This window comes from Lynx rufus, unplaced genomic scaffold (genome assembly GCF_022079265.1).
Source record: "Lynx rufus isolate CCGP_SWC_20201006 ecotype Redwood Valley unplaced genomic scaffold, mLynRuf1.p SCAF_8, whole genome shotgun sequence".
Taxonomy (NCBI): domain Eukaryota; kingdom Metazoa; phylum Chordata; class Mammalia; order Carnivora; family Felidae; genus Lynx; species Lynx rufus.
In genome coordinates, this window is record NW_025814896.1 from 34,647,365 (window position 1) to 34,667,690 (window position 20,326).

General features: G+C 36.9%; 1 protein-coding gene across 1 annotated transcript in view; it reads left to right on the forward strand.

The window, feature by feature from the left end:
- Window positions 1–20,326, forward strand: part of PLCB1 (phospholipase C beta 1) — a 146,366-nt gene that overhangs the window by 27,533 nt on the left and 98,507 nt on the right. Inside the window, exons 6-7 of the mRNA XM_047069168.1 lie at window positions 7,759–7,905; window positions 19,100–19,257. Coding sequence (XP_046925124.1) covers window positions 7,759–7,905; window positions 19,100–19,257 — 305 coding nt within the window. The remainder of the gene's footprint in view (window positions 1–7,758; window positions 7,906–19,099; window positions 19,258–20,326) is intronic.

Consider the following 20,326-nt stretch of genomic DNA (forward strand, 5'->3'; position numbering starts at 1 on the left):
ATGGCTTTAGACATTTAGTGCCATCTAATTAGTGTTTCTGCCAGGGGCTAGGCAGAGGGACAGGGTAAAAATAAAACTTTTCTGCTGTTTCTTGCCACTGGGGAACACCAGGGCTTGGAACTTTAAGGAACATCTCCTGGGAAAGGAGCCACAACCTTTTCTCTTCAGGACACACTTGTCTGGAACTTCCCCTAGACTTGGGATAAGGAAGTCTTGGTAGACGAGTGCCCTCAGAACCAAGAAAAAAAAACATCCTTTCCTCTGCCACCCCTCCCTTCCCTGAGGCAAAATTAGAATGCTTTGTTCCCACTGTATTGGAGAAGAGTGAGAGGACTTGGAAAGGAAGAGAGGAAATATCTCATCTGAATACTCCCAACTACACCTGAATTGAATATGTAATTTATCTCAGCTGCCCTAGAATTTAGTTCTAGAAGTCTCCTTAAATTTTTTTTAGATTTAATCAGAAAATTTCTCAGGCAGTGCTTTGAACTCAAATTATAATTTTACATGAGAGACTTGGGAAAAAGAATTACATGACATCAAATTAAATCTGGATATATGTTCTTCTCATTGAATTAAGTCATGAGGAACACATCCCATGACCACCATAAGGGGAGTTGGACAATTCACTGGCACCCATAAAATCAAAGGCTGGCTTGTCTCTGTAATGACTGCCTTAGAAGCATGTAGACACTGGCACCTCCTTACACACATTAACATACCTGTTCCATACAAGCAGCCTTGTGAGGTTGGCAAGAGAAGCAAAGGGGACCAAGCGCCTTTCTGCCTGATAAGTACCTGAGTGCTGAGACTGCTTCTGTGACTCTGATAACACTCTACCTGGGAAAAGATATAGCAAGGAACAGCCAACTGATGAATTACCCATCTAGCACCCTCTCTGGTGAGATATTGGTCACTGCTTACTCTTCACTAGAAAGATGTAAGTAAGAGAAAACCAGGGAGGCCTATGATAAGTCTCTGACCCGGCAAAGTAGGTCAATGACAGAAGACCTTCAGCTCCTCCCATCTGATTCGATTTCCCTAAAAATGCTAGGATCAAAGGGCAAAGCATGTGAAATCTGACTTTATAAATTTAACAGTCTGGTGTAGTAGAAAAATCATGGGTGGGCCCCTGGGTGACTCAGTTGGTTAAACGTCCAGCTCTTGATCTCAGCTCAGGTCGTGATCTAATGGTTTGTGAGATGGGAGCCCTGGGTCGGGCCCTGTGCTGACAGCGTGGAGCCTGCTTGGGATTCTCTCTTTCCCTCTCTCTCTACCTGTCCCCTGCTCATGTGCATGCTCTCTCTGTCTCTCTCTGTCTCTTAAAATAAATAAACTTTAAAAAAAAATAAAAGAAAACTCATGAAATATCAGGATAAATATTATGGTCTGAATATATTCAACTAAATTAAATTATCCTGAAACTACACTAAAATTAAAAGAGTTTTTTTTTAAAGGCGTAATCTGGCAAGGGTGGAGACAATAGGCTAAGAGACAATAATTACATAATGTCAGCAGCTAGTTATATGCTTATTGCTATAACAGATTGGGGAAACCTATCATCCATCTGCCATGTAAAAAGCTGGGGACTAATCTGCATTATTCCATGAAACCTTAAAAGTCTTAAAAATTGATAGTGTCAGGTTCCTCTGGAAGTAGGTTTTGGAGTACAGCCTAAAATAAGGTTGACTACTGTTTAAGGGATAGTCGGAACTCCTCCCTGGATAAAGACTAAAGATTTACTCTCTGGAGATGAGGTAACAGAGAGTCTGAGGATGACACAGTCCCAGGTGAAGGCAGAGCTACAATTTTGAAAGCAAGGAGATAAAGTGATCATAAATGTACTGAGTGCTGAGTTCTCCAGCCTTCTTTCCGCATTTGCTCTGGAAGGCTGATATCCAGGCCTGTACTCTCTTGGCAAGTGATTAAATAGATCTTCTCTCAGGACTCTGATCAGCCCAGGATGAAAGTCCTAAAAGTATTGACATTAGCAGTCACTCCAAAGAGACAAAGACTGATCTCTCTGCAATGATATTTTATTTTCAAGTTTATACTCAGTTATCCAGATGCATTCAAAACTCCAGTCAAACTTTGTAGTCTACCGTATTGAAATATGAACAGAAAATTAAAAATTTCTAGACAAATGAAAAACTTTTTTTTCAAGTAGAAATAAGGAAAATGTAGCTTTGGAGAAAACAGTGAGAAGAAAACTTTAATTACACATGTGCTATTTATATCCTTAGAAAGATAACAGAACATATTGCACTATGGAAAAAAGAACACAATGCTATTTTTTAAGAAATACCAGAGAACACAAACTGGCCCTTAGAAGGGCCCTTAGATTGAAAAGAAGGGCAGGAGAAACAAAACATTAAAAGAGTATTGGAAATAAAGCTGAGGAAATCTCACAGAAAGTAGAACAAAGAAATAAAATTAATAATTTGAGAGAGGTTGTATTAAAATGCAAACTTTGACCAAATAATGTTCCAGAAAGAGAGAACAGAGGAAATTATCATAGAGATAGTTCATGAAATGCTTCAAAGGAGGCGGAAGGAGGCAGAGCAACAGTTGATGGCCATGGCGTTTGTGCAACACCACATGACAGTTTCTTTGCAGCAAAGATATTGCTGAAGAATTATAAGACCTCTAAATGGCCACTGGGACCATCATTTTGTCATGCCATTTGCCTCTTTTATTACTTTCAAGATCGTTTCTCCCCATTGAAGTCCAATCTTTTCACGTTTGCATCACTGGTTTCCCTTTTCATTGAACACCTGAACTTCTGAACAAAATAGCTTCATAGAGCAGTGTTTTTCCTGTTCCTTAAGGGACTTCAAATTTTCCTACTTTGGTTCTGAATGGTTCAAAGGCTACATACACTTATATGAGTGGCATATCCAATTGGAAACATACCAGTCTTCTAACAAGAAAATATGTAAAGGGCTTTATTTGTAGGCTTTGTAAGCTGGCCTTATCCTTCTGGACTTATCTTCTTGGTTTTATTCCAGAAAGTTGTAGCATTGCTTTTAGTTGTAGTTTGATGTTTCCTAATGTCATCCTAATATGGAACAGTTTGTTTTTGATTTAGCTAGTAATCATCCCTAATATATTAAATCACTGGAACTCAGAATTTATGGGAAGAAGAGACTTAAGAGCTTGTATAGTTTACCCATCCTGTGGTTGAGGAATTTGCCCCTTATCAGTTACTGCTGGCAGAAATGGAAGCTAGATTTTTTGTGTGTTAATTTTTTTAATGTTTTCATTTATTTTTGAGAGAGACAGAGACAGAATGCAAGTGGGTTGGGGCAGAGAGAGAGGAAGGCACAGAATCTGAAGCAGGCTCCAGGCTCCGAGCTGTCAGCACAGAGCCTGACACAGGGCTTGAACTCACAAGCTGTGAGATCATGACCTGAGCTGAAGTTGGACGCTCAACCGACTGAGCCACCCAGGTGCTCCTGGAAGCTAGATTTCTTATTCTGTTACTAATTTGTTTAGAAAAACAGTGTTTCCTAGCTTAATTCTCAAGGTTTTTTATTTTTTCTATGCTCCTCAGTATACCAGGAAAAAAATGTAAGCAGTTTTGCAAAAATAGTGCAAGGTTGATGGAGTAAGGACTGATACATTTAGGTCAATAGCAACAACAATTATCCAGCTATAGGTTATATGCAAAAAGAAAAATCCTTTAAAAGTCTGTTTTCTGTCCCAAAGCTTTTACTAGTCAGAAGTATTTTTTAAGCTAATTCATTATGCCAAAACATCTGCATTTTTCCCAGTGAATTGCTGATCCCTTAGCTGACACTTTACAACTTATAAACCTACTACTCCTTATCCTTACCATTTCATTGACTTTTCTTGACTTTGACATATGTCTGCCTAGTCATTTGGTGCATCAAAAGTCTTCCACATTTGCTCTTTATTAGCAACACAGAGCTTTGGGGTTGAAAAGTTGCTCCCAGGTGTCTGTTCACCTGCAGTCTGTAGTAATATTCTGAACTGTCTTCCAAACTCTTTCATTGTTCTTATTCAAGGTTAGGTAAATTCCTTCACTGGTAACTTTTAAATTATTTAATATAATTAATTGTAAATAATCTTCACAAATACTGACTCCCCAACTCTGGGTTGTTGTTTTTTTTTACTATTATTGATTTAAATCTAAGCTAAAAAATTATGTTAAAATCTTCAACTCCTGTAAAATTGTAAAGGTAGAGAAGATAACCCAAAGGTTATGTTTGCTTGACCTATAGAATATTAACCAGCTTTATATTCAGTTTAGCAATATTTTTATAGGTTTGGTTTGGGGGTTTTATAGGTTTGTTGGGGGTTTTGTTTGGGTGATGTGCTAACACACACATGTGTGCATACATTGGTGTCTCACAGCCTTCTTTGAGATTCAAGTTTTGCCATCTTCTTGGCTTTCTCATTAATGAATTAAATGAAACTTGGACACATGTTCTTTGGCATATTGTAAAGTATAACTTGGCCTTAATTATAATATCCTCCTTTGGGAATAACAAATATATAGCTTATACATATAAGATTCTCTGTCCTGCACCTATGAAAGACATCAAAATTAATGAGAAGCATGGCTCAGAATTTTTCTCAACATATACCCAGAAGGCATTAGACACAATAAATGGGCATTGATGCTAAAGTTAAAATTAGTCATCCTCGCCATATTGGTGTGTTTTGTTTTAATTGCTCCTTAAAGTTGCTGATCGGGCCAAAGGATATTTATTCCTGCAAGGTAACAGACACAAACTGACAGCCTTAGAGTCACCAACACCATAAAAGTGGTTTGATTAGCCACACAACATTATATTGCTGTCATTTGCCTGCCTTCAGAAGGAGCATACACTTGTGAGTTTTCCACACTCCATGACTCCCTCGTGCACGCATTATTCCATTGGTCACATTACTTTCCTTCCTGGGCCCCTAAAGACACTTGCCTTTACTCGTGTCCTCTGAGAAATAGCTGTAGTTAGAGACTGAGCTATATGAAATTGTCATTTGCATAGGTTAAAATTGCCAAAATTAGCAATTTCATATGATTTGACCTAATCAGATAAAAGAATCAAAATTATTCTATCCTTCATGATCTTCCAGTTTCAAATGAATTTATTTCCTATTTTGAATCACTAATAAGCAAAATAAAAAGACTGATATAACACCTACTGTGCACAAAGAATTGGGGTAGATGCCAGGGACGACAAAGATATCAAGGCACACCCTGCTTTGGAAGAGCTCATGCCTGATTTTCAAAGTGTGAATGATCTTATTTTCTATTAGATCATGAGCTCTATGAAAGCAGAGGCTGTGCTTCAGTTTTCTGTGTACTCATCACGTGGCAGATGTTCAATAAATCTTTGTTAAACAAAACGGTAACAAAGTGGAAGGTAATGAGAGAAGGAAGAAGGAAAGGAGAGAAGGAGGGAGGGAGAAATGGGCATTAGTTTGAGAAGCTGCCAAGATGGACTTGTCACAGGGAAAAAAAAGGAAGAATATGAAGAAATTAATTTTTTTAAAAATATTTATTTCTAAATGAGTTCTAGACTCCAAAATATTTTTTTAAACTATCTATTGGAATAGCTTTGACTCTAAGTGGCATTGATTTTGGTTTGTTTCCAAAATGAAACCAGTCTGAAAGGATATATGCATTTCATCATAAATGAATTTTAAAACGAAGCTTCAAGAGCAGTAACCAAAATATTTTCATAAATGGCAGCATGATTGGAACAATTTCTTTGTTAGTTGATGCTTATTTGATGGTACAAACTATGGCATCTATTAAAATTCACACAAACATACCAGTATGTTGACCTTTATGTCATTTCTAATGCATAAGACCTTCTTAACACTTTTTCCTTTTGTCATTATTTAACATATCAAAGTATATATTAGAGCTGGTTTTTATTAAGTTCATAGTGCAAAAAATTATTCCTATTTCAGTTTGTTTAGGAGATTTTTCTTTTCATAAAACTCAGCTTCACTCACCAACAACCAATAACTGAATTTACTTTTAAAATGTATTTATTCCTAGAAAATATTAAAGGCAGTTTCGCTATAATTTTTCCAGAATTGAGAAAAGTACTCATCAGTTACTTTGAGAAACCTATTGGATGTAAAAAGATTTACATTGTGGTCAGTAGTCAAAACTAGCTTTGTCACTTGTGGATGGCACACAACATTTTATCATTCAAGAGTATTGTTCAAATCAATAAATGTTAGAATTATTAGAGATCATGCTTGTACTTATGGGTTTGGATAGGGGTAAAGAGAAGGAAAAACCATTGGTGAAAGAGTAAATTGCTAGAACTTGAAAAGAAAGCACACTGGGTTATGTGTACTAAAAAAAGGCTTAAACATGGGTATAGCCTCTAAACCAAGAGTTCTATTCCTGGGAATTCATCCTAAAGAAATAATTAAGAGTTTGTGCACAGATTTAACTATCAGAATATTCAGCACAAAGTTATTTATACTAGTGAAAAATTAGAAACAACTTTAACATCCAATGACAATGAAAGATTACTTAGCCGTGCTATGGTTACATACCTTATATACATAAAATATAAATATTATATATTACATGACAATGTTTCTAACATATTGTTCAGCTAAGACAAAGGTCACTAAATCTAATTAAGGTCAGTCTAATTACTAAATGATTGCACCTTCATAAAAGAATTACACACACACATACACACACACACGTTTTTTTGTTTTCCTGGAGGGCATACACACCAGGATTTTAACAGCACCTAGTTCTGAAGAAAGAGTTAGACTCGTTCAGAAAAGTTTTACTTTTTATTTCTGCTCATCTCTTTTTCTAATTTTTTTTTCAGTGAGCATATGCCAGTTTTATGTTAATACAAAACTCTTTCAGCAAGAAGAAAGAAATGCTACCCTCCAATGTTTACAAGCAGTGTCCCTACTACTCACAAATGTGCTGGGGTTTTTGAGGCTCTTATTGTTAAGGCTGAAGAAATAAACTGCGGTAATGATCAAAATAGTGAAGATGACCTCTCTGGGAATTCCATAAAGATTACTGTAATAAAGATAAAGAATTATCTCAATATTTAGCATCAGTCATCTCAGAAAGGTTACAACAAAAGCAAAATTCTAAATAAGATCCGAGTAAACTAAAGTGGGAGTCATATTTCTTCCATTTGAAGTAAAGCCATTCTAAATAAGAAATTTAAAGACCTCCTTGTTTATGAGCATTTGAGTTTTTATTCCTAGGAAAGACTCATTTGTGGTCATCTATATTTTATGTTTCAGAGAAAAAAAATCACAATTTGAAAACACTTCCACCTCATTTTAAATAATAAACCCATTCTTGAATAACTTTTTTGATTATAAAAGTAACATATACTCATAATAGGAAATTTGGAAATTCAACCCTAATTCTATTACCCAGAGAGAAGCGCTCATAACATTTTGATGTCCATTCATAAAGTTGATAACCATTTTTAATTTAAGAACAAAAGATTGGTGTTTAGGTATTTAAATCCTCTGAAAGTCAGTGAGACTCATGTAAGTACCTTTTTCTCTATTATCTGTGGCATTGGGAGATAATTGTAGTGCAATGACATAATACTTGATGACTGTTATCCATGCTAAAATGCAATTGTGCCTACTGTCTTCTACCTTGGATGCTACCAGAGTTTTCTGGGAAAAAAAAAAAAAAGTTAAAGCACCATGATACCAGCAATCCATAAAAAGAACACATTCACATTCTTCTTAACTCTTCATTTCCTCCAGGACAGATATCAGTGGATGGCTTTATGCGCTATCTGAGTGGAGAAGAAAATGGAGTCGTTTCGCCTGAGAAACTGGATTTGAATGAAGATATGTCTCAGCCCCTTTCTCACTATTTCATCAATTCCTCACACAACACCTACCTCACAGGTACGAATTCACAGTTCTTTGACAATGACTTTAGCCAATCTCACCAAATTTCATCAACCTCTACTTTCTGTTGATCAGAAGGGAAGGCGTGTTTTCTTTCATTTCCTGGATGTAAGATGCCTCTGAGAACTGACTTCCAGGACCAGAGGCTCTGCCTGTAAGAGGAATATCATTTCTTCACAACATATCTTTTCCTGTTTTTAAGTCTTCTAAAATGTATCCTGTCTAATATCTTTGGGCCAATGGAATTTTTGTGGATTTGACCTCCTTCTTTAGTGGACTTCAAACCATTGGCAATACTACCTAGTTCTCTGGACTCTTTTCATATACAGCAAATTTCTTTTATTTAAAAAGATTTTTTAAGTGTATTTATTTTTAGAGAGAGAGAGAAACAGAGCAAATAGGGGAGGGGCAGAAAGGGAGAAAGAGTCCTAAGCAGGCTCTGGGCTGCCAGCGCAGAGTCTGATACGGAGCCTGATTCCACGAAACTGGGAGATCATGACCTGAGTCAAAACCAAGAGTCAGACGCCTAACCGACTGAGCCACCCATGGGCCCCAGAAAAATTTCTAAAGCATAAATAATTTACTTTCAAGGCAAATAGCTAATTTTGCTCAAGGTGCAATGGGGCTTTAGATGTAAACAAATTTACCCCTGAATGACAATCTATACTTCATTGTAAATATTATAATAATGAAGGAAAAAACAAATGTGCTTCCAAATGTGATCCTAAATTGAGCATTGCCATATTTTTAGTAGATTATTAAACAGAAAAAAATTAAAGATATATATATCACCTCAACTTAGTTTAAAATTAACATTTTTAATGAATACAGATTTTAATAAAGCTAAAAACATTTGTATAATCAAAATACACTTCTTGAAGAATACTTTCCATGTGGCAGATTTCTAAATACCAGCCTTGAAAAAACTTTGTAAAAAATCTACTGGTTACAAAAATAAAGGCTTTTCAGGGGTGCCTGGGTGGTTCAGTTGGTTAAGCATCTGACTTTGGCTCAGGTCATGATCTCACAGCTTGTGAGTTTGAGCCCCTCGTGGGGGGATTCTGTGTTGACAGGTCAGAGCCTGGAGCCTGGTTTATCTCTGCCCCTCCCCTGATCGAGCTTTATCTCTCTCTCTGTCTGTCTCAAAAATAAACATTTAAAAAAATTTTTTAATTAAAAAAAAAGGCTTTTTAAAAAGCCATATCACTATTTTATTTCAGACAGTCCTCACCCAAATTAATAGAAGATAGCCAGACCTTAAGACCCACAATGTACCTGAAGTCTGGGGTCTCATTTGATACGTATAAGTTGTAGATGCCCACCATGCCTTGAGAGAGGTTTTGATGTGCCCATGGCTCATTGTCTAGGGGCATGCAGTTTGTGTTGCAGGGTAGACCAGCGATGCTACGAACATAATGACAGGGGCATTATTCATGGGTGTCCAAGAGAATTTTACAGGATTCAGTTATATGGCAAATAAGCAGCTATTTCATCTAAACTCCTTAAGGAGATCCATCCATCCTAGTACAAATGTATGTTGCATTGGTATCAAATGCAGCATTGGCCTGGTATCCCACACTTGGTGAAAAAATGGCTTAGAATAGAAATGACCCTTCTATAGAGAGAGCAAAGTAGCCTCCAGATAGCTAGAGTGGGCTGTTCCCAGGATTATTCCGTATACTCTGAGAGCATCTAATCAGAACCAGATAGTCTGAGTTCTAGCCTGTTGAATTGCAACTTGTATGTTCTTCATAAAAACTGGGTGGCTATCAGGCTACTCTCAGCCTGTTTTATTTCAACTGACATTATCTACTAGGAGAGATTCCTGCCAAAAAGTAATGAGATTCATGTTTGGCTCATCCTAAACTCTATTTTTGTCATTTCTTGCTGCATAACAAATCACTTCAAAATTCAGTGGCATAAAACGCCCACCATATTATTTTCATCCTCATTCTGTATGTCAAGAATGCAGATAGGGCACAGAAGAGATGGCTTGTCTCTCGTTCCTGGTGTCTTGAGCTCCAGCTGCCAAATAAATACCTGGGGATAATGCGAACACGTTGGGTGTTGGAACGGTCTGGATGCTTCCCCACCATCGTGTCTGGAACTTGAGCTTGGTTAGGACTCCTGACCTAGTGGCCTATAAGAAGCCTCACCATGTAGGTTAGGCTTCCTCACAGCATGGCCACCCCAGGGTAGGTGGACTTCTTACATGGCAGGTCATGGCTGCCAGAACAAGTGTCCCAAAGAACAAGGAGGAAGCTTAACTGCCTTATTGTACATCACCTCTGAAGTTCTGTGCTGTCACTTTCTTATGTGTTAAAACAGTCACAAACCTACACAGATTAAAAGGGAGAAAACATAGACCAGAGTTCTCCTTGGGAAGAGTGTCAAAATACTTTTAATTTGTTATCTTCTCAGGGGATTCTTAATCCTATTTGGTACCAGTGACCAATTTGTCATTCTGGTGAAGTTTATGGACCCTTGTAAGAGTAGTATTAAGTGCATAAAATAAAGTATATAGGATTAAGGAGATAATTTCCAATGACATATTTTTATCAAATATTAAAAAACAAATTTGTGATAAAATAATATGTATTTCAATGAGCACAATTTAAAAATTAGTATAAATAATATGATGTGACTATTTGCAATAATGGAATAGGATGTGAAAATATCTATAATTTCACAGTTCTGCTTGTACTGCATTTATAATAGATTGTTAAATTTAACATAGAATTTTAGATTAAAGATGTAATCTTGGTTTCTCATCCAAGTTTGAGGAGGTCAATAGAACCTCAAATTAAGAGTCTAGATCTTGGGACACCTGGGTGGCTCAGTCATTTAAGTGTCTGACTTGATGGCAGCTCAGGCCATGATCTCAGGGTTTGTGAGATCGAGCCCTACATCGGGCTCTGCACTAACAGTGTGGAGTCTGTGAATTCTCTGTCTCCCTCTTTCTGTCCCTCTCCAGCTCACGTTCTCTCTCTCTGTCTTCTCTCTCTTTCAAAATAAATAATCATTTAAAACAAAAAAAGAGTTTAGATCTTTCACTTGATAGCATCCTAAAAAATATAACTGTAAATACTGACACATGATGGAATCTTGCATTTAAGACTACAAGATTCTTAAAAATATGTAAATATACATTCGGTTAAATTTTGGACATTATATATGGTTTCATCTGCCTGGAAGTCACAGTATGCAATCATTTTACCAATAGTCCTTCTTATCTCCAAAAGTGCCTTTCAACTGATGTATTTACATCCATTAGTATCTATATTACTTGCCATATAATAAATGAGGCAATGGTAGCAAAATGATGGAATAGTAAGACTGATTAGATATAGTCTATATCCTTTTTACCTTCTCTCCGAGGACATTAATTTCTCTTTCTGCTTATCTTTATGGACTTATGGTTTTTAAATTTTATGTAGATTCACCAACCACAGCCATTGTTCTCTTTTTGATAGTCGAATTGTCTCAGCTTTGGTCAATGGAAACATTTGTTAGGCTGGTTTCTATATTCTCTTGACACAACCCATTGATCTTTGAAAATGTCCTTGCTTTCTGGCACATCAAGATCTTCCAGGCTTACTTTGTTCCTTTCTGCACTACACGTGGAAATCAGACTTTTCCCCTGAATGACCTCTGGTTCCTTTTAGTGGAAAAAAAAATTGGGTAACAGCAATTTGAACCCTGCACCATGGAACATTGTCTCTGGACCATTTCAGTGAACAAAGTAAGAAAAGATACATTTGTTTATGAACTGTGCCAGTTCATATAAATGTCTTCATTCCTATCTTCCAATGTATTTAAATTCCTGATTTAAAGGAATTTAGCAATCTTGATACCTATGAAATTTATGTAATTAATTCCCTTATTTTACTAACAACAAAATAATAGCTCCAAGAAAATTGTTCAGTATCAATAGGAACTATAAAACTACAAAATACTGTTCAGTTTTTCTCTGTAATTCCTTTTTGTGGATGTTTTTTAACTACATTTCACCAAGGATTTTTAGTCTACTGAATTTCTTCCGGAGTCACTCATTTGCCCTACCTCTGAATACCTTGGTAGGTACAGATGCGGTAGAGAATTTGGCTTCGTTGTGTCGGCTTGGTTTTTGAGTGTCAGCAAATTAATGGTTGATAGTTATCAGAAGTTGAAGCTTTCAGCTACTAAGAGAGAGAAGGGTCCACTCTACTTTTTGATGAAGAAAGAATTCAGGGGCACCTGGATGGCTCTGTCAGTCAAGTGTCCCAACTTCGGCTCAGGTCATGATCTCATGAGTTTGAGCCCCCCGTTGGGCTCTGTGCTGACAGCTCAGAGCTTGGAGGTGCTTCAGCTTCTGTGTCTCCCTCTCTCTCTGCTCCTCCCTTGCTCATGCCCTGTCTCTCTTTGTCTCTCAAAAATAAATAAACATTAAAAAATTAAAAAAAAAAGAATTCAAAGAGCTGTCTCCAAATTGCAGTACAAAGGTCTCAGATCACCACCATCTGATATACAGGATTTCTGACCAAGTAAACCAGGTCTCTTGCCAATTATTTAATTTCCAAAGTAGTATTAGAATTCCCATATTTTCAAATATTCAGATTTTAAAGCTATGTTATCTATGTGAAACCATGTTATGATCTTTACAGGTTTTTTGTGTCTTGCTTACTTTTCTGAGCTGTACATTATTTTACTGAGGTTTGCATTATATAAATCCACATATTTGCTATGTTCCTTTATCCCAATACCAGTAAAAGTCTTTCATTTTCCTACAGGTGAATTAAGGAAGATTCCCCATAGTTAACAAAAAAATCTACATATAAATTCTAATACAGGCTCTGGACGTTTTGTCTGAAATTCTCTTTTGAGAATTTGGTTTTACTTCATATGATATTATTAGTATCCTCACTTTAATTATAGATAAACCTAATGTAGAACTGTCCCAGAGGCCTTTGGGTAAGATATAAACATTGATGATACAGAAATTCAAACTTCCCAAAGCCAATTAAGAATATTACAAAATAAAGTTAAAACCAAAGTAAAACCCAATAAAATCCAATTAAATGTTAAAATCAATACCTAGGAAATGAGATCTTATACTTTATAGGCATTTCCAGAACAAGTAGAAACTTTTTCTATAGAAATGTTATTTCATATAAAGGGTATTTGGTGGAAAAAGGAGTTTTCCTATTCAAATGAGTTTTAGAAATGCTAGGTACAAACAAAGGTTGACACCTATTACAGTACGTTTTGAACATATGGGAAAAAAGCTTACAGATGCACAATCATTAAGGTTATGATCAACCCTGTTCCCCCACTGTCACCACCTTACTTATTTTCTTGGAGCACATTAAGAACTAGTATTCCTGAGAATGCTGGTCTAAATTCAAATAAAGAGAATTTTGATATTTGGAATGTTGTATTTTGAGCATTCAAAGGAACTATAAAAGTTAAATGTACAATATGAAAGCCAATCAATTTAGAAATGCATTATTATTATTATTATTATGTCTATTTCGTTATTCATTATTGCCCTTCTGTTGACCATCAGGATGCCCAGAAGGAAAAATAAATGGGATCATTGAAAGAAGTGTATGCACATCAACAGAATGAGTTGGTTTTTAATTATGATGGTCATTTTTCATGGGGTTTTGGATAGTCTTGGCAGTACATCAAGTAGTGATTATGTTTTAAATTATTATTTTTCCTTGAGGAACCCACCCTTATGGCTCAAAACAAAATTCTCTCAGAACAGTATGCACTCATTTCAACCTATACTTTTTCAGCTCTTCATAAATCTGTACTCTAATCGATTTGGGAGATAATGGCTCCATATTCATGGACAAGAAAAGTGTTATGTCTCTGAAAAATTAACATCTCCGTTCAGCTTAAAACACACACACACACACACACACATTAGATTTGAGGTTTTAGTTATCTTCCAATGAATTAAAACTCCTGATTGAATGTATCAAATAATTATTCAACTCCTCACATATATGCTCTGAGCTGCAAAAAAGTTCTAGAAATGATTTACCCTTGTCATTTATCCACTACCAGCCCAGACTGAGTGTTACTCTCTGCTTTTCCATCTCTCTTACTCTTTTAACCCTTACCATGTGTAACCTTTTGTAATTTATTTTTGGTTTAAAGCACACACAAACCTATGAAAGTTGGTGGCAGAATGGAAAAAGATCATGTTTAGCAAATAAACAGACTGCATTTAAATCTCCCTTTAAGTAAATTAACTCTTCTAAGCCTTAGTTTCTTCATTTGTAAGATGAAGATAAATTGAAACAGCCAGAGTATTTTTGACCATTAGTAATAAGATACTAATTACTTAATGGCTTGAATGTTAAGGAATTTATTACCAATCACAGCAAGAAGTCCAGAAGCAGAGTAGTTGAGGGCTGATTAAATTAGAAATTCACTGATGTCATCAGAGACCCAGACACTTTCTATCTTTTTGCTCTCCTTATGGTTGCAAGATCCCTGTTCACCCTGAACATTGCCTCCCTATGAAATAAGATCCACATGGGGCACAGGGCAAAGGTCTGTCTTATGGCCCTTTGTGGGAGTGAGGTCTCCCGCCCCTACCCAGTAGACTTTCCTTTATGCTGTATTAGATACAGCCCAGAGTTATACACCACATAGCAATGCCTACATTAACCACTAACGTGGACCACAGAAGTATTGTGAATGATTAGGAAGAATTAAGATTTACCCCAGGGCTGAGGAGGGGACCATGAAGCATACCAGAACCTAAATAGAATATTCTGTTGGCAAGGAGAAAGAGAAAGAAGAGAAAGAAAGGGCAACCGGGTGTAAGTGTAAGATTGGGGTGAGAATTAAACTCCCTGGCACTTAAGAACTTCTCCATTATTTGTACTTGCCTACCTGCCCAGATGGGTAGGGTTAAGGAACATGTCGAGTGTCCTTTGTGCATCCCCAGGAACCAGTATTTGCCTCTCATAGAGAACATGTTTGAGAATGTGCACAGACCCTAATGGTGAAGCTTCTATAATCAGTAAGGCATATGCTGAAAGTTGCTTCCCCACTTTCTCACCTAAGCCATCTTGTCACAATTGGATTCGTGTTGAAGACAGCTTCATGGTCTCCCTGGGGCAAGAGGCAGACACTTTGGGAGAGACATCAGATCAAACGGATGCCCTTAGAAATGGTCAAGATGAATAACATAGAATTTATATTTTGGACAGTTTTCTCAACTGTAACTGTGGAATTAGGTGACTTGAACGGCTGACACAGCATTGAAAGCAAAAGGCGAAATGGTTCCTGTCTCCATTTATAGAAAGAGATCATATTTATGGAAGAAGGCCACTGAATTAACAAATGCATCACATTCTGGAAATTTTTTGCCATAGAGGTTGAAAAGAAGACAATACATAATGATAACTATAAACATAGACAATTTCTCAGAAGGCTATGTTAATAGAAGGATTGTTATTTTCCATTTTCTGATCTCTTCAATCCATGGATGCCTTGAGTAATCCTAGACAAAGCACAAGTGAATGTAGCCAGCTGACCAAAATGAATGCAGCCAAGTGAGAAGTTACAGAGCTATGACTTGGGGCAGTATTATGAATTGAACTGAGATGGAGCTTCAGCTCTCCAGTTCAATCATGGGCTTGGAATATACTCCAGAGGGTATTCACAGCTAGGCAGAGATGATGTCAGATACTAGTTACAGAAATAACAAGGGTTGAGTGACTCATGACATATCATTAATCCCAACCCCAGGCAATCCCCTGGCCCAGAAGCTATATTTTATTGGATGTAATCAAATGGAAATAAAATGGGTGGTGGGATATAATAATGAGGAGTTAGGAATGTTAGGGAAGAAAAATAAACTAGCTTTGAGGATTTAGGCAGAAAAAGATGAAATAATGGAGAATGTTAATATACATATTTGGAAGAAAAATCTCCATAAATGAAGGAAAACACACAGGGAACCTAAAATGCATTCCAAGGAATAGAACAATTATGGGTAAGTGTGAATTTTCTAAAAATATGCTTTCTTTGGGAGGCTTCCATTTCCAATAAAGACTATTCATTTTAAGATTGAACAAGTTGACCTTTGAAGGATTCTTCTGGGCTTAGGTTGTTGGGGAATAAACATAACATAGACACATATACTCTCTCTCTCTCTCTCTCTCTCTCTGTCTCTCATCTTCCATTCTTTGGTGTTTTTTTCTTCAGATTCCTCTGCATCTCACAAACCCAACCCCATACCTTACCAGGTCTTTAGAAACATTAACTGATTATCATTCAAAAAATACATCAAATACCAGCTAATTTGTTCTTTCAGTGATAAAAAAAAATTTTTTTTGCATGCAAATCCAAAGAAATGTTTCTAGAAATTTTTTGAAACTTTTATGACAGAAAGCTTTAGTGTGACTGAGGTATTTATCTACTAGAGTCTACCATTAAATCTTATCTAGTTTATGTATCCATGGGAAGTTCCCTCCTGAAGTTAGTAACACTCAGTGAACTGTTCATGAAATAGACTCAGAACCTGCACATTGTGTAATGGTATTGGATAGTCAGTAATACATTTAAACAATTTTCTAGATAGCACACAAGAAAATCTTCTCTACTCTTTAATAACATACCATTTTCTGCAGGAGCTAGCATTTTTAATGAGTTATCCAATAATTATTTGCATTCTTCACTTTCTTTAGCTAAAGCAGCCTCCCTTAAGCTTAAAAATCATATAAATAACTGTCTTTTCTCCTTCACTGTCACTGCCCACCCCCATTTTTAAATGCAGCAAAACCTTTATTACAATAAACTTTCAGGCAATTATAAATGGCAAATTGATTATCTAGCATCAGGAACTTTCCAGAATATTTTGTCAGCATTTCTTCCTTCACAAAGACATTTGTGTGTTTAAAATGCCCTATTTTTCCAGCAGAGAAAAGTGATTATGAAAACCTACTTAATCAGCCTTTCATGCATTTACTAGAACTCTATAGAATTCAAGACTGTCATCCTTTTATTATGCTGATGTTTGGGTGTTGTGACATGCATATAAAAATAAAATTAAGCCAATAGGCTTATCCCATTTTCTTTGTCCTGTATGTTTTCCCTGGGCAGATCTTGTCTATTTCAAAGTTATTTTGACTGTTTTCATCAGTTTGTCATTTTTTAACTATTTAAAAAATGGTGGAGGCTTATAGAGTAGAAATCAGAGAAAATATTTAGTGTGGAAAACCAAAGCTTCCATTGTGTGTTGATGGTCGGCCTGTCTCAAAAGTTATTTATTATTAATTTTTTAAAAAATAACTTATCAAGGGGCCCTTGGGTGGCTCAGTAGGTTGAGCATCGGACTTCAGCTCCGGTCATGATCTCGTGGTTCCTGAGTTCAAGCCCCGCATCAGGCTCTGTGCTGACGGCTCAGAACCTGGAGTCAGCTTTGGATTCTGTCTCCCTCTTTCTCTGTCCCTCCCCGACTCATGCGTAAGCGCGCTCTCTCTCTCCCTCTCTCTCTTTCTCTCTCTCAAAAATGAATAAACATTAAAAATTTTCAAAAAAAAACTTATCAAGAAGTAAGTACTTCCGGGGCGCCTGGGTGGCGCAGTCGGTTAAGCATCCGACTTCAGCCAGGTCACGATCTCGCGGTCCGGGAGTTCGAGCCCCGCGTCGGGCTCTGGGCTGATGGCTCAGAGCCTGGAGCCTGTTTCCGATTCTGTGTCTCCCTCTCTCTCTGCCCCTCCCCCGTTCATGCTCTGTCTCTCTCTGTCCCAAAAATAAAAATAAACGTTGAAAAAAAAAATTAAAAAAAAAAGAAGTAAGTACTTCCAATAACTACTTAAATGAAATAGGAATAGTTTGGCTTCCACTCCTGCCCTCGGACTTCTCAAGTGCCTTGATTATTACAATTCTTATCACTTTATTAGAGTATTTCAGTTCTGTTCACAAAGGTTTTAAATTTTGATGAAGTATATGTATTTTTTTCTTTGTTGTTTGTGCTTTAGCATCATATCTACAAAACCATTGCCTAATCCAGGTCACAAAGTTTTAGCCTTATGTTTTTTTTCTAGGAGTTTTATAGTATGATCGCTTATATTTAGGAGCTTAATCCACTTAGAGTTAATTTTTTTATATGATGTGAGATGGGTTGGATTAACTTCATTATTTTACACATGTCTCTCCAGTTGTCCTAGCACCATTACTTGAAAATATGATGCTTTCTGCGATGAATTGTTGTGGCACCCTTGTTGTAAGTCAATTTGAGGATAAATGTGAAGGTTTATTTCTGTACTCTCAGTTTTATTCCATTGATCTATGTCTATTCTTATGCCATCAACATACTGCCTTGATTATTGGAGTTTTGCAAGTAAGTTTTGAAATCGGGAAATGTATGTCCTCAAACTTTGTTCTGATTTTTGGCCATTTGGGGTCCTTTACATTTCCATAGAAATTGCAGGATCAGCCTGTCAATTTATGTAAGAAACCAAGTAGGAGTTCAATAGGAATTGACCTTGTAAATAAATTTGGGTTCTAGTGCTATCTTAGCAATGTTGAGTCTTCTGTTCCATAAACATGGACTATCTTTGCATTTAAGGTCTTCTTTAATTATTTTATTACTAATGCTTTATAATTATTACAGAAAACCTTTTGCACTTTTTTTGTTAAATTTGAATTTATTCCTACAAACTCATTTCACTTTTGAAAAGAGAATGCTTAGCTTTTCTAAATATTTTTGACTTGGACAAACATGACAGAAAGGTTGATTTATACAACAGAATAGCCTTAAAGACTCAGACTTAAATGATTGAGTTGTGAAGTTATAATCCTTCTCTCTGCCATTTTCATTATCTGAAAATAAATATTTAAAAAATAAAGGTAGTTATACAAGAGAGGTTTTTATGAAGATTAAGTGTCTTAATACATGTAAAATCTGAAGAACTACACTTGGCTCTTGGTAAGCAGTTATTGTGATTGTTCCAATGCTCTCCTCCTTCTATTCTCTCTTCCCTAAAATGACTGCTAGGGAGCCACAATTACATTTGGTATTATGCCACTACCTTACAGTATGTTGAGGCAGAAGGTTGAGAATAACCACACAAGTTGTTGAACTCCTTGTTCTCCCACTGTTGAAAAGATTGTCTAGGAAGCCACCAATGTCTTCCTTGCTTTGTAGGAGTCTAAGTATCATTTTGTTGGTGTTTTACAGCTGGCCAGTTGGCTGGAAATTCCTCTGTTGAGATGTATCGCCAAGTGCTCCTGTCTGGTTGTCGCTGTGTGGAGTTGGACTGCTGGAAAGGACGGACTGCGGAAGAGGAACCAGTCATCACCCATGGGTTCACCATGACAACTGAAATATCCTTCAAGGTAGAGTGAATGAATATTTCAAACAGAAGAAGCTAGAGAGACCTAAACCCTTTTGGATAAAGCCTCCTAAGGTAGAAAGTCCCAGTGGTTACAATTAAGCCCATGGACTTAATTGCAATTTCAGAGGCTAAAATTTAGCAGTGTATTCATGGGTAATTAGCATCATGTCATGGAGAACTGTGGTGTCTCAGAAGTACTGCCATAGAGAAGACTTACAGGATTTGGGCTTATATTAGATGATTTGGGTGAGGATTCAAGAAAGTAAGGTTTTGCTATAGATTGGGTGCTGTCAATAAGCAGAAATAATCCTGTGATTGTGTATCATAATAAATCCTATCTAGAAAGCAAGACTACAGCTGTATTTTATAAGGAACTTCAGCCATTCTTATTAGCAGGAATGAGGGTATGTTTGGTCATCCCCCTTCTCTTTCCACACATGGCTCCATCCTACATCATAAAGGGCCTAATATTCATGCATATGGGCACAGAAGCCAAATATCCAAGTTATGTTCACATCCCCTACAAAGAGCCATCCCCAGGAGCTTGGAATCATTTGGGTGGACAAAATCTGGGGTCCTAGGTACCCAGAGAACCATCTGGGAAAAGGGTATATGGACTGTAGGGGACATGTGTTTTTTTACTGACTCAGGCTTCTCACCTCTTTGGAAGTGAACCAGAAAAGAAGGGCCAGAAGACAACCTCTAAGGCACAACTCCCAAGGCATGAGCCCCATGCCTGCATTAACAGGGTCTCAGGGCAGAACTGAGTCTGGGTCACTAACCCTTGCTCTAAGCAACCAAGGAAACAGTGCAAATATGTGGTAGCTAAGGAAGAATGGGGACAAGGCCATTGAGAACGGGGAGGTCAGTGTGCTGAGACACCAAAATGTTGGATGAATTATATGTTAATGCCACTAAGATTGGTGACAAAGCTTTGGACGAAGAAGGCAGTGAAGCATTTGCCAAAGTCTTTGCTGAATGAGAGAGAGCTCAGCAGATGGCACAAGAGAGGAAATGGTAAAAGCTGGTTGGGCTGTCTTATGAGAACTGGAAACTCAAAAGCAGCATTG